At 48.6% G+C, this 13,552-nt stretch overlaps 1 protein-coding gene across 10 annotated transcripts in view; it reads right to left on the bottom strand.

Annotated features, from left to right (window-relative positions):
* Positions 1-2,087: 2,087 nt before the first annotated feature.
* The window catches only part of PKD1L1 (polycystin 1 like 1, transient receptor potential channel interacting), a 125,891-nt gene continuing 114,426 nt past the window's right edge, over positions 2,088-13,552 (bottom strand). For 8 of the 10 annotated variants that reach the window (XM_058725593.1, XM_058725586.1, XM_058725590.1 and 5 more), the window contains 3 exons: positions 11,162-11,323; positions 9,730-9,900; positions 2,088-2,326 (listed from right to left, as the gene is read on the bottom strand). In XM_058725593.1, the coding sequence (XP_058581576.1) occupies positions 9,742-9,900; positions 11,162-11,323 (321 nt within the window). In that variant the 3' untranslated portion in view covers positions 2,088-2,326; positions 9,730-9,741. Of the gene's footprint in view, positions 2,327-8,104; positions 9,459-9,729; positions 9,901-11,161; positions 11,324-11,538; positions 11,672-13,552 lie in introns of those variants that run through there. The other 2 variants (XM_058725587.1, XM_058725591.1) reach the window with 2 other exon arrangements.

The raw sequence follows: 13,552 nt of genomic DNA, 5'->3' as shown, positions 1-13,552 counted from the left end.
CCCTCTGCCCCCCACACCATTCTGACTACCCCCTACTGGCATGGCCATCCCTGTCCGCTGACCCAGCATCCAAGAAATCAGCCACCTGCGAGGATTATGAATTTCATCATCCGCAGCTTTCGGGAAGGAAAAGTGCTCACCGTCTGCAGGGCACTGGGCATGCTGAGGTCACTCCAAGGTCAGCTCACATTCCTGAAATTTGATGATCACTTTTCCTTGCTCCTGGCCTGACAACAGGGCCAGGAAGACAGTCACAAGGAAATGTAGTAAGTTAGGAAGGAGTCCCTGGCCAGCACAGGTCTCTGGAAAATGATTCAGCTCAGCTTACTGCAGAGAAAGCTTTCCTAAGGCCTCTACCTTTCTGAGGCCAAAGCCTGTGTTTTAATGCTTTTTAGCCAGTTCTGTTACACAGACAATCCACAGTAGCAGGAGCCATCAGGGTGACGGTGGTCAGCCCTACAACAGGGCTCCCAATCCCAGAGATTTCCACAGCTTCCTTCCACATTTACTTTATTTTTTTAAGTTTATTTATTTATTTTGAGAGAGAGGGAGAGAGCGCAAATGGGAGAGGGGCAGAGGGAGAGAGAGAATCCCAAGCAGGCTCCGTGCTCAGCGTGGAGCCTGACACGGGACTCGAACCCACAACCCTGGGATCATGACCTAAGCCCAAATCAAGAGTTAGACACTCAATGGACCGAGCCACCCAGGCGCCCTCTACATTTACCTTAATTCTGAGTGTCCAATAAATTCCCACACGGGGGCAGCAAGTGGTGACGTTCTTGGGTCAGGCACGCTCACTGCGCTTGCTGTAATTAAGACGCTTCCTCTTCCATCTGAGAAAGACCCAGGGGATGCCAGCCAGGGAGGCTCTAGACCCTGCTCTTCCTCTTCCCTTGGTCCCACTGCAAACTACCTGCTTCGCCCCTGGATGTCACAATGCGGGAAGAGCTCCTCAGGACACGTCATGAGTGGGAAGACCCCCTGTGAACTTCCACACTAGAATCTACCACGGTGGACGCTCATTTCCAAGCCGATGGGGAACGGGCTGAGTCCTTACTCATGGTGAGGAGCACAGACACCCATGTGGTGTTTTTTTTTCAATGTTTATTTATTTTTGAAAGAGAGAGACTGAGCATGAGCATGAGCAGGGGAGGGGCAGAGAGAGAGGGAGACACAGAATTCAAAGCAGCTCTGGGCTCTGAGCTGTCAGCACAGAGCCCGACGTGGGGCTCGAACTCATGGACTGCAAGATCATGACCTGAGCTGAAGTTGGACACTCAACCGACTGAGCCACCCAGGCGCCCCAGTACACCCAAGTGGTGTTAAGGAGAGGCCCACTCGTGCTCCTATTTTAAAGAATTCACTTTTGGTTATTGCCTGATTTTCTTCAGAGCCAAAGAACTCAGATGATTCATTTATTCTATGGTTTTTATGATCATCAACATGTCCCAATATGTAAACACCTGTCCTGTGAGGCCTCCCCACAGGAGAATCTATGCCGAGGAAAAAAGAGGAAGTTTGTGAGGTTTTTGAGGATTTGGTTTTTCTTTCATCACATCAGCTGGATTAAATTTTGCAAAAAGTTGAAACTAACTAAAATGATATAACCCTTGTCTTTGAATATCTACAGTTGCTTAAAGGTCTTCGCGATGGGTCCCCCACCAAAAGGTGGGGTGCCAATTCCAGTGCCCGCAAATGTGACCTCCCTCTGAAGATGATCGCATTAGATGACGTCATGACGTGGGGAGCCTGGGTGGCTCAGTTGGGTAAGCGTCTGACTCTTGATCTCAGCTCAGGTCATGATCTCGCAGTTCGTGGGTTCGAGCTTGGCATTGGGCTCTGTGCTGACAGCATGGGGCCTGCTTGGGATTCTCCCTCCCTCCCTCCCTCTCTCTCTCTCAAAAGTAAATAAATAAACCTAAAAAGAAAAAGACGAGGTCACGAGGGTGGGGCCTGACCCCAGGTGACTGTGTCCTTATAAAACAGGGAATTTGGACCCAGTGACACCCCCATCTCAGATTCCAGGACTCCCACGCTATTACATGATACATCTGTGTTTCTGGGACTTTGCTGCAGCCACCCTGGCAAACAGGTGCAGTATTTTACTTATTATTTTGGGAAATAACTGTAGTTTGAAAGACTCCAAGCTAACACAGAAACTTCTCGAGAAGGAAGGCGGCTGATGGTGAAGTTTAGTCTTGAGGAATTCAACCTTCTTGGCTCCCACTATGAGATCGTTTGGTTCAAGTAAATAAATGATGTTTTCATAGCAACACAGAAGTCCTGGTTTATATCCAAGTGTCTCCGGTGCTGCTCTAGCACACATCTAAATAAAAAAAAAAGGATTAACAATAATATTTCAGCTTTGCTGGAGCTCTGTCTGCCAGGAAGGAATGAATCAACCCCAACAACAACGGTCCATCCTGTGAAGTTATCGTGGGCAGACTTCATATAATCCTGAAAGCAGAGGAAATTTATCTCTGAAGTCTGTCTGTCTGAATATTTCTGTCTGGTTCTTTCCGCTTCTAATATATTACACATTTGTAAATCACTTCTGAATAGTTCTCCTAAACTTAATTAGCTTTTCTTGTGATGCCAATGGAAGGGAAAAATTCCAAGACAGGCGTGGAGAAGAGTTTAGAAAAAACAAAGCTAATCGTACCCGTAACTGGGACTCCAGCGTTTGGTCATCTTGCCATTGAGTGATTCAACAGAGCCTTTTTGTTTATTTTTTATTTTTTTAAGTACACTCTCTGCCCAGCATGGGGCTTGAACACAGGACCCCGAAATCCAGAGTCCCACGCTCCACCAACTGAGCTGGCCAGGTGCCCCAAAGTTGTTCATTTGGGAATCATCTCGAACGTCACAAAGAGGAACAAGAACAGTTCACTTGAGCACCCCTACACCTTTACTCAGAATCATGTGTTAACATTCTGCCCTATTTATTTTCCCTGTTTCTAGTAGCTTCCTTTTGCCAATAACTGATTACTCCGTATTTGCCGAGCACCGGGCCCTGTAGGAAGCCCTGAGGTGAGACACCGCTCATGTGCAGACGAGCAGGGATGATGGGTCCCATCAGCCAAATCCAGGAGCCATCTCGTCCTCATGTATCGAGTGAATCTTGGGAATTACGGGGAAGTACGTTCTTCCTGGGAAACCTCATTTTATTGCTTTACTCTAAAGATTTTATTATTTTTTAAAGTCACCTCTGCACCCAGGGCGGGGCCCTAACTCAGGACCCCAAGATCAGCAGCCGTGTGCTCCACCGTGCGAGCCAGCCCGGCGCCCCGACGCCTCACTGTAATCCAGTGTCTGCATCATTGATGGCTGCTCGTGGCTTCTGGTGAAGAGACATGTCGTGTGCCAGATCCAGGCAGGACAAAAGTCGCTCAGAACTTTGCCCCGAATTCTGAGACTTGTATTTTCCAGGTTCCAGGAAGACTGCCTTCTCGGTGGACCCCCGCCCCCAGGCCCTGAACTGCGCCCCGCACAGCACTGCCTGCCAGGCGAATGAAAACCCGGCTGAGTGACTGTGTAGCAAGCCCGGGCACAACACGGCACGTGTGGGCACAGCAGGTCCTTCTCTGAGAGGCCCCTGGAGAGCCTCCTTCACAGGACAGGACACAAGATGTCAGGAGGACAGGTCGCCGTTCAACGCCCACCCAGCCCACGGTTAAAACCCAATCCTACCCCGCAGGTGTGTGACTACCCATACATCCTGTGTGTTCAGGCCGAGCGGTATTTCCTTAAACTCTTCATCACGTGTTTTCTTCTCAAGGATTTGAGTTTCACACGTTCGGATATCTGGGATCGTGAATCAGGAGGACAGTGTTTATAGAACCCAACTGTCATCACAGAAAGTCCTGGATATGAGGGGGAAGCTCAGGCCATTTCCTGGACGGGTGTCTGTGACACTTGTAGGCCACCCATGTTAAAGAGAGTCAAGCCTTCTACATACCTTTTAGGATGGCCCACAGACTGGCAAAGTTCGGGGAAGACGTGGGAAGGAGGTCCACCCTTTCCATGGCTCCCTGTGTCCTGACCATCCCTGACTCACGCGGTGCACACACAAACCTCTCTGAAAGCAGAGGCCGTGGGGGATCGGGCACCAGCCCCCATCGTACACCCACATCCACGGTCACCAGTACCCGGATGTGGAAAGCGAGCTCAGATTTTCCACAGCTACACCAACTGCCCAATTCCCCTCCTGGCAGGTGGGTGCTAATGAATTACACTTCTTTCCTTCTTTTAAAAAGGACCAAAACTGCTCAGGCAGACTATAACATGCGGTCAGGACATTCCTGACTTTCTAGATGCTCCTGCCTTGCTCAGCCATATTCATAAAAGTGAATCAAGAGGAAAATACATAGGAAAAACCGTTCTGGCATCTCTAAATTGCATCGAAGTCTCGGTGGCCCGGCCACTCCTGCAAAGCAGCGTGTCCCAGGGGGGTGGGGTGATGAGGCCTGTGCATCAGGAAGCATTTGGGGCAGAGGCGTCCTGCTCCATAAGAAGCACCTGCTAGTGTGCGGCTGTCCTCAGGGCCCGACGGACACGGCTGGCGAGAGGGAGCGCTGCGACACTGTACGGTCGCCCAGCAGGTGAGGAGGACAGCGGCAGAGGCGGGCAGCCCCACGGCAGTTCACGGCACTGAGTCACTGCGAGAAGACAAGGGACAGTGTGATTTGCAGGTGGCTTTGGTAGTTCCAGGCATCCAATCCTTCCAGTTTATAAAGATACGAATCTTAATTATTAATGGCTGAGATGAAAACCAGCTGGTCCGAGGTTAGGAAATTCAAGCGGGTTGTTTCCTCAGATCACATCATACAAAAGAGGGTCTGTCCCGTGCCGTCCGGCCTGCTCGGCTGGTTTCAGTGCCGAGCACATTCCTGGTTCCGTCCCACTCCAGGCCAGCTGGTCACAGCGCAGAAACGTGAGAGCCACAGGCACCCTGCGCCTCTGATGGCGTTCAAGTGCGATTATCTTGAACCTCAGGAAGTCGGTGTGAGTGACCACGAGCTGTGCCCATATGAGGACTCACAACAGGCTGTGCTGTGTGCACGGAAGACTAGCGACCACGTCCTAAGTGCAGCTGTGAGCTATTAAATATATACACAAGGTAAGCGCCTCCAGGGATGGGAGGAGATAAATCCCTTAAAAGTGATCCTAGGAGACTTCAGAACTGACAACCTCCCCTTGTCCTTGCCTCGGTGGGAATGTTTGGGACGTTGTACCATCATACAGAGAACCGGCTCTTGACTCAACATACAGTCTTACTTCTTTGATTATATCAGTTAGGAGTGTGTTTTAAAAATTAGGAATGGGGAAGCCTAGATGGCTCAGTCGGTTAAGCCTCCAACTCTTGGTTTCAGCTCAGGTCATGGTCTCATGGTTCGTGAAATCGAGCCCTACGTCGGGCTCTGTGCTCGCAGCACAGAGCCTGCTGGGGATTCTCTCTCTTCCCTCTCTGCCCCTCCCACACCTGTTTGCATGCTATCTCTCAGTCAAAAACAAATAAGTAAACTTAAAAATAAAAATAAAAATTAGGAATGGATGTTGAATTTCATCAACTGCAGTCATGGAGAAAATCAAATGGTAGTGTCTGCCATTTCTTCGTGAAGTCACTAATCTGGTTTCTAATACTTAGACCTTTCTTCTCCTGGTTTAAAACTCCTATATGATCACGGCATTTTCTTTTCATCCGATGCTGGATTCTGTTCGCCAGTGTTTTCTGTTTCCTGTTTGGTCGTTGACGCCACGTTCTTTGTAAACATCTCTTATGTCGCTCTGATTGGCATATACATGTCAGCTCCAGGTGTGAGGCACGGGGATCAGATATTTGCACGTGTTGCAAGATGGTCGCCACGAAGTCTAGTTAATATCTGTCACCACACATTATTGTAGAATGTGTCTTCCTTGCAGAGAGAAGCTTTCAGGTTTACTCTCTGTAGCAACCAGACATAAACACGGTGTTGTAACCGGGGTCGCCTTCGCATCCTCAGGACTCCTTTCTCTTAAAATGGAACTTCGTACCTTTTGACCCCTGCACCCATTTTGCCCCCACCCCCCTGCCTCTGGCAACCACCGATCTGTTCTCTGTGCCCATGAGGTTGGGTTTTTGTTCTTGTTTTGTTTTCAGATTCCACATGTAAGTGAGATCATACAGGATTTGTCTTTCTCTGTCTGACTTACTTCACTCAGCGTCTTGCCCCAAATGTGGCAGATGGCAAGACTGCATTCCAGTTTTAAGTAATCGCCTCACATGGGATTTGAACTTATACCCCGAGATCAAGAGTCACATGCTCTACTGACAGAGCCAGCCAGGTGCCTGGCAAGATTGCGTTCTTAACCACGATCATGACCTCCAACCACAACAATCTTCTTCTGAGAGAACGCTAATTCCCAAAGCCCTGTTTTATGATTTCTAGATACCTGCTTCCAGGGAATCAGGATCAGCATGCACTGGGCATCATGCTGGAACGCAGCCTCACTGCCCTGTCCACTGGGACACCACCAGCTGCAGGAGGGAGGGGCAGGAGTGTGCTCTCTCCACTGTTTTTTCACACCGCGCAGGATGCTAAGCCCACTCAGTGTAGACGTGAGTTGAATATTTACTTATCCATCTTACAAAACTGATCTCAAATCAGACTTTAATGTGCTTCATGTATTTTGGAAATAAACTTGATTTATCTGCTTTTTGATTTCCTCAATGATAAAGAAGTTAGATGTAACTCAAAGCAACTTTTTAATAGAATTGTTCTATCCAATTCTCTGGCATTCCAGGGTGTGAAGTGCAAAGGACAGTCCTGGCTGAACCCAGCAGCGGTCACACACAACATCTCAATCTCTCAGCCCCTTTCTCCCCCATGACAAACCGTGAGGGGCTCTGTGGACTCTGGCTTCGCCCCAGCTACTCAGACACCCACATATCCTCAAGGGGAGTCAAAGAAGAGCCCCCACCCCTGGAGGCCCACCTCCCCCGCCTGCCGCCCCTAGAGGCCCCCCCCCCCCCCCGCCAGTGGCACACAGAGCCCGCAAACTTCCGGCCCTCCTTCTGTAGGAGACGGGGTTCCACATTTTGGGCAATACGTGCCTGTGGCTCCCGGAAGCCTTGGTTCCATCAGTAGGGTTCACTGTTACAGGGTTTTATTGGTTTAGATTTTTTGGTATCAACATCAGTAAGACTGGCATGTGGTGGTTTTGTCTTTTTAAGTTAGACACTTGTGCCCAGTTTTGGTATCAGTGCATTACTTTGCTCTATAGAAGCACATCTGGAAGCTTTCTCTGTCTCTGTGATCTGGAACAGTTCAGAGAACATCCTGAACTTAAGTGTTTTTTAAGTCTGGTGAGATTTCTACCATCTGGGCCAAGGTGCCTTTGGAAGAACTGTTTCCCTCGCTGCTTAAGGTTTCTGCGTGACTCGAGTTTGGTGCAGGAGTACCGAGGGCCATTCTCCGGCTCCAAGTGTTTCAGAATTCACTTAATTTCCATAAAGTAACTTTCACTTTCTCAGTTTTATTTTGTACATTTAATGTACTTTCTTCCATCGCACTTTGCTGTATGTTAGCTAATAAGGTATCTACTTGGTTTTTTTTTTAATTTTTTTTTAACGTTTATTCATTTTTGAGACAGAGAGAGACAGAGCATGAACAGGGGAGGGGCAGAGAGAGAGGGAGACACAGAATCTGAAACGGGCTCCAGGCTCTGAGCTGTCAGCACAGAGCCCGACGCGGGGCTCGAACTCACGGACCGTGAGATCATGACCTGAGCCGAAGTTGGACGCTTAACTGACTGAGCCACCCAGGCGCCCCTCTACTTAATTGTTAAGTAGAGATTCATCTTGGGTCATTTTTTGCTGCTGATTTAATTAAATTGCATTTTCATTTTTACAGATTTCTTCCTCTTGTGTGGCTTGGTTTGTGCAGGCACGTGCGTGTGTGTGCGTGGATGCGTGTGCGCCTGTGCACGTGCACGTTTCCCTGACGATTTCACTTGAAGACGTACTTTTATCTGCTGCCGCTCAGTAGCATCAGCCCTATTTTCCCCTGAGCACTGATTTAGCAGTACACGTTGTCCTTCATTCTCTCTAAAGTCTAGAAATAATAACGTTAGTGGCATCTGTCCTTTCTTAATAGATTGTTTTTCTTCTAAGTTCCCCACACAACTTAATTCCTATTCTGTAAAAATTATGCTTTTCCTACCATTTGCCCAATTTTCCACTGACATGCACATTTAAACAGGTTTTTTCTTTTAGGGGTGCCTGGGGTGGCTCAGTCGGTTAAGCATCTGACCTCGGTTCAGGTCTGTGAGTTCGAGCCCCACGTCGGGCTCTGTGCTGACAGCTCGGAGCCCGGAGCCTGCTTCAGATCCTGTGTCTCCCTCTCTCTCTGCCCCTCCCCTGCTTGTGTGCGCGCTCTCTCTCAAAAACAAACAACAAAACATTAAAAAAATAAAAGAATAAAAAATAAAAGTATCTCATTTTGCTGAGTGTTCTCAAATTTGCCACCTGTATCCTTCAGTCTCTCTTGTGAACTCATTTTTCTTTTGCTCGGCCTGTGTTTCCGGCCATCTGCTCCTTTTCTTTCCTCAACTCTGTCAATTTCTCCTTTGTGGTTCTTTTTTTTTTAATGCAGAAATTCACTTTTCTATCTTATTTTTAATGTTTATTTTTGAGAGACAGAGAGAGCAAGCAACCTTCCATCGTGGCTTTGCACTCTTACTCAGAGAAGTAAAACTTTTCGGTGCATTCGGGCCTGTGCATGGAGTACACTTGCCTACGGCCTGACGGGTCCGTGATGATCCTCTCCTGGCCTGGTCTCTGTCTCCTTTGTTACCATCATCTTTAACGGCTGCTCTCTCAGCAGCCTGTCGCACGGTCCCATGGTTGATCTGCGTTTATCATGAGCACACCCTTCTGCGTGAGGGGGTCCACCTCGCTGCGGCCAGGGAGCACGCCCACGCCACTGGGCTGTGTGACCGTGCGTCTGGGCTGCATGACCGTGCGTCTGGGCTGCACAGCCTCTCTCTGGACCTCAGGGAGCCCCCCGAGAACACGCCTCACACTCCTCTGCCTTTTCACTGCGTCCAACCCCTGTGTGTGAATCTGGGTGGCTCTGGGCCCATGGGCCGCCAACAGCCCCTCCACTGGCCACCACATCAACAGACGGCTTCTGAAACAGGAGGCTGTCGTTCAGCCCATGAGGGCTGAGGTTCCCGGGGATTTCTGTAGCTCTTTTCTTCCAGACCAGGGGCCTTTGGCTGACCCCCACGTGTGCTGTTGAGGTTGGAGAATGTGTGCTCTTGGGAGTGGCCAGGTCCTCTCTCCCTTTGGTCTAATTTTCACTGTATTGGCTGTCATTTTGGGGGATTCTTGGTCACGTTCTGGATCACAGATATTTCCTGGGGTCTGGGAGCATGGAATTTCCATTTCTGTTTCTCACTATCTTTGCTGATTCCGGCTGTAATCAGGGGTGAGGGAGTACAGAGGTATTTCTGCTATCATTTTACGCTGGAAGTCCTTTGCTACACTTTTCATTATTAAGTGGTTCTTCAGTTCTGGCCAGAGCACACCTTCCCGCCAGCTTACCTACCCTTAGGGAATATTTATGCAAATGGCATTCATGATTTGGAACAGCAACCAGTTCGTACCTCCCTTAGAACTTAAAAAAAAAAAACAAAAACATTTTTTCTATAAAGGAGAGAGATAAAAATAATTCCTCATTTGCTTACCCCAGTGGCTTGTTAGGCAGAAATGCTCCCCAAGGGACCACCTTCTGCCCTGGCCTCTGTCTCATCACAGGATTGCTGCTCTGGAAGAGGAAGTCGCAGGCTGTCGGACAAGCCATTAATCTTCAAGAGAAGTTCCTCTAGCAGATCTGAGACTTCATCCAGGTAGTAATGCTGAAGCAAAGAAAATCACATTAGTGAGTGCCTTCGAGAACCAGATTTTTTTCTTTTTCTCTCATTTTCTGAAGCGTTTACTGGTATTGACTTTAGATGGCACTGTGCTTTGTTAGAAAGCTCACTGGAGGGGCACCTGGGTGGCTCAGTCGGTTAAGCATCCCACTCTTGGTTTTGGCTCAGGTCATGATCTCACGGTTTGTGAGTTTGAGCCCTGCATTGGTCTCTGTGCTGACAGCGTGGAGCCTGCTTGGGATTCTCTTTCTCCCCATCTTTCTCTCTCTCTCCAAATAGAAGAGATAACTTAAAAAAAAAAAAAAACATAGAAAGCTCCCTGGACCCCGGAGTCAGAGACCTGGGTGCTGGGCCCAAATCCTCACATCTCAGTCCCTGATTCACCGTGTCATGTACAGGCATGCCTCGGTCCCTGATTCACTGTGTCACGTACAGGCAAGTGTTAGGGTTCAGAATGTCTATGTGAGGACTCTTACATGGACTTAAAGGCAATAAGGAATGGTCAACACGTGATATAGAACAAAGCCCTATAAAAACGCACACTATCACGACTGCACGAACCACGCTGAGGGATGACTGTCAGTCATGAAACAGCTGGGCACTCGGCGTGCAAACACTGGCTCTGATGTGCCTGCCTCCGTGTCAGGGTGACACGTTCCCCACGTTCTGGTAGAGGTTTGGGTCTGGTGGCAGAAACCAAAATCAAATGACGACTCTACAGGGACAGGGTGGTGTGTGTTTGTTGGTCGAAGCGGGAATCATAAACTCCCATCTTTCTTTTATTTATTTATTTATTTATTTATGTTTTAAATCTTTCTTTATTTTTGAGAGAGTGAGAGAGAGACAGAGTATGAGCAGGGGAGGGGCAGAGAAAGAGGGAGACACAGAATCGGAAGCAGGCTCCAGGCTCTGAGCTGTCAGCACAGAGCCCGACGCGGGGCTGGAACCCACAAACTGTGAGATCATGACCCGAGCCGAAGTCGGACGTTCAACTGACTGAGCCACCCAGGTGCCCACAAACTCCACCCTTCTAACCCAACAGGGTCATCCAAACATAATGAGTTTGTGGAAGAGAATGTGCTTGGTAATCCCCTCAAGGCCTTAGAATTTCAACCAAAAATGTCCTGCCTTTGCAAAGATAGTTGGCACAGAACTGCCACCATGGTTAATAACCAAAAGCCAAGTTCTGTGAGGAAGCCTCCTCTGAATGTGCCACTGTGCCCCCTAACCCAGGCCCCACAGTCACCTGACTTTCGACTGTCTCAGCCTCTTCCCGCTGTGGCCGCTCCAGTCCCAGCAAGGCCAGGCACTGTCCCCACACGCACGCAGTCACGTCTTCTAGACGCACGAGGGATTTGCTTTGGAAAGATTTTCTTTTTCGAACAAGAGTCATGAGGGAACCTCTCAGCTGGGGAGGAGGACAAAAAAGGTAGACAAATTGCATGTTACCAAACCCACCATGACTTTGTTAACCTGACAGACGACGAAGTGGAGACCGCATCTCAGGATGCTGTCCTGTGAGCTTTTAGTAAGACACCAATTGCTTAGCACAACAGGAAAACACCTCTCGTGCCTTCAGCTCACTCAGAACACGATGGATTCAGGCTAGAGAACAAATCTTACCGTAAAGGATATTTCCGTATCTAACAGCTGAGGACAAACACTGTTAACGTGACGTGCACTTGCACACGTAAAATCGGTTTGGGGTCCTCAGCAGCCCTGCCGGCCATGTGTGTGCCCCACCGTGGGCTTGTGCCTGTGCCCGGGAGACAGGAAGAGGCGCCCTTGTGGTCTCTGCACACCGGCCCCAGTTTGTTTCTTTCTTTACTGCAGGCTGAGACTGGTTAGCTCAAAAAGCCCGTGGGCACCAAACTCAAAGTTTTGCACATTTGACTATTTTAAAAATAGTCCAAACAAGCAAACTTTTGAGCCATGTAGGGCCTGCTTTGCATACCCTGCAGAAAGTCACCGGACAGTTGTTGCCCCTGGTAAGACAGGGTGCTGCCCCTGGTGAGACCCCATGGTGCTCCTGCCCTCCGGAGCTCTAACTCAGACCTCCCTCGCGCCACTGGGTTACAGCGACACACAGAAGACCACCTCCCACCCTCCCTGCATCCACTGCCCTTCTCCCTTTCTTGAGGTGGCCCCGAGACACAGCCTCTGGACGGTCTTGTGCTGTGCGACCTGTCAAGATGTGGCCCGGTACCGCTTGTGCGTGTTGCTGTCTCTCGTGGTCATATCTTTTTCCTTGCTCGGTCCTAAATCCCTCGAACCCCTGGCAACGTGTCAGAGCCCTGCAGGGAGGCCCAGTGCCTGAGGACAGGACACCATCCGTTCAGAGAGCAGGTGTGGGTCCGAGGCTTCCTCCTCTACCAGCCACACGAGCCTGTCTCTGAAGAGACCCCCCGGGCACCACTGTCTTCCTATTCTTCATGATAAAGTCCAAGCGCCTTATCATCTTAGCATGACACTCAGAGCCCTCCTGGCTCCAAGTATCGTTCCCCAAATCACGGCTGCTTGACTCTGAACTCCAGCCTTCAGACCCTGCTCCCAGGTGTCTCCGTGAGCTGGTCCCTCTCATCCAACAAAGCCCAACTCCACTATCCCTTCTGCTGTGTGAGGACTTCCTGGTCCCCTCGGGAAAACAAATGGGTCTCTATTTTGCTTATTCTTTGAGGAAGCTTCTAGGTAGGCGTTAGAACTGCATAGTTGTGCAAGATCCACGTGCTGAAAACTACAAGATGTCAAAGATGTAAATAAACATACAGACATACAGGATTCTTGGCTTGAAAAACTTCCTATCGTGAAGATGTCAATTCTCTCCAAATCTGATTTATACATCCTTAGAAATCTCAAAATCCCAGCATGCCGTTTTGTGGATACCAACGAGCAGATTCTATAATTTATATGGAAAGGCAAAAGAACGAGAACAGCCTGAACTGAAAAAGAACAAATCTGGAGGACTCATCTGTGCCACGTTAAGACTTACATGGAGTTCTAGTAATCAAGACAGTGTGGGATTGGCAAAAGAAGGGGTCAGCGGAATAGGAAAGACGACCCAAAACCAGAATCACGGAAAGAGTGAAGTGATTGATGGCAAAGATACACAGGCAGTTCAACGAGCTTTTTAAAGATGGTGCCAGGGCAACTGGATGTCCCAAACTGAAAGAACAGTAACTCTGATCCATCCCTCGAAACTTGTACTAATATTAATTCAGAACGGACCTAAATCTAAAACCTATTAACTACAAAACTTCTAAAAGAAACACAGGAGAGAATACGTGTGACGGTGGCGTTGCCATTTGGTTTTAGATAGGAAACCAGTGGAATCTATAAAAGAAGAAACTGATAAATTGGCCTTTACAAATATTAACAACTTTCCTGCAAAACACCACCATTAAAGGAATTAAAAGAACAAGCCACAGAATGGGAAAAATAGTTACAAATCACACATCCAATGAAGGAAATGTATTAAAATTTTAAAATTGCTACAATTCTTTGTTTATACTCGTGTCATCCTCTATGGACTGTGGACAATGTCCTCTTCACCACTGCCTAAACAGAATGGGTATTCTTTAAGTAATTGTGGAACGAGTGCACGAATGAACAAATGAGTAGATGAATGGATGGATAGATG

Source organism: Neofelis nebulosa, chromosome 4 (assembly GCF_028018385.1).
Source record: "Neofelis nebulosa isolate mNeoNeb1 chromosome 4, mNeoNeb1.pri, whole genome shotgun sequence".
In the NCBI taxonomy this organism is placed as follows: Eukaryota; Metazoa; Chordata; class Mammalia; order Carnivora; family Felidae; genus Neofelis; species Neofelis nebulosa.
Note: the sequence above shows the minus strand (reverse complement) of the source record. Positions and strands in the feature narration are given on the sequence as shown.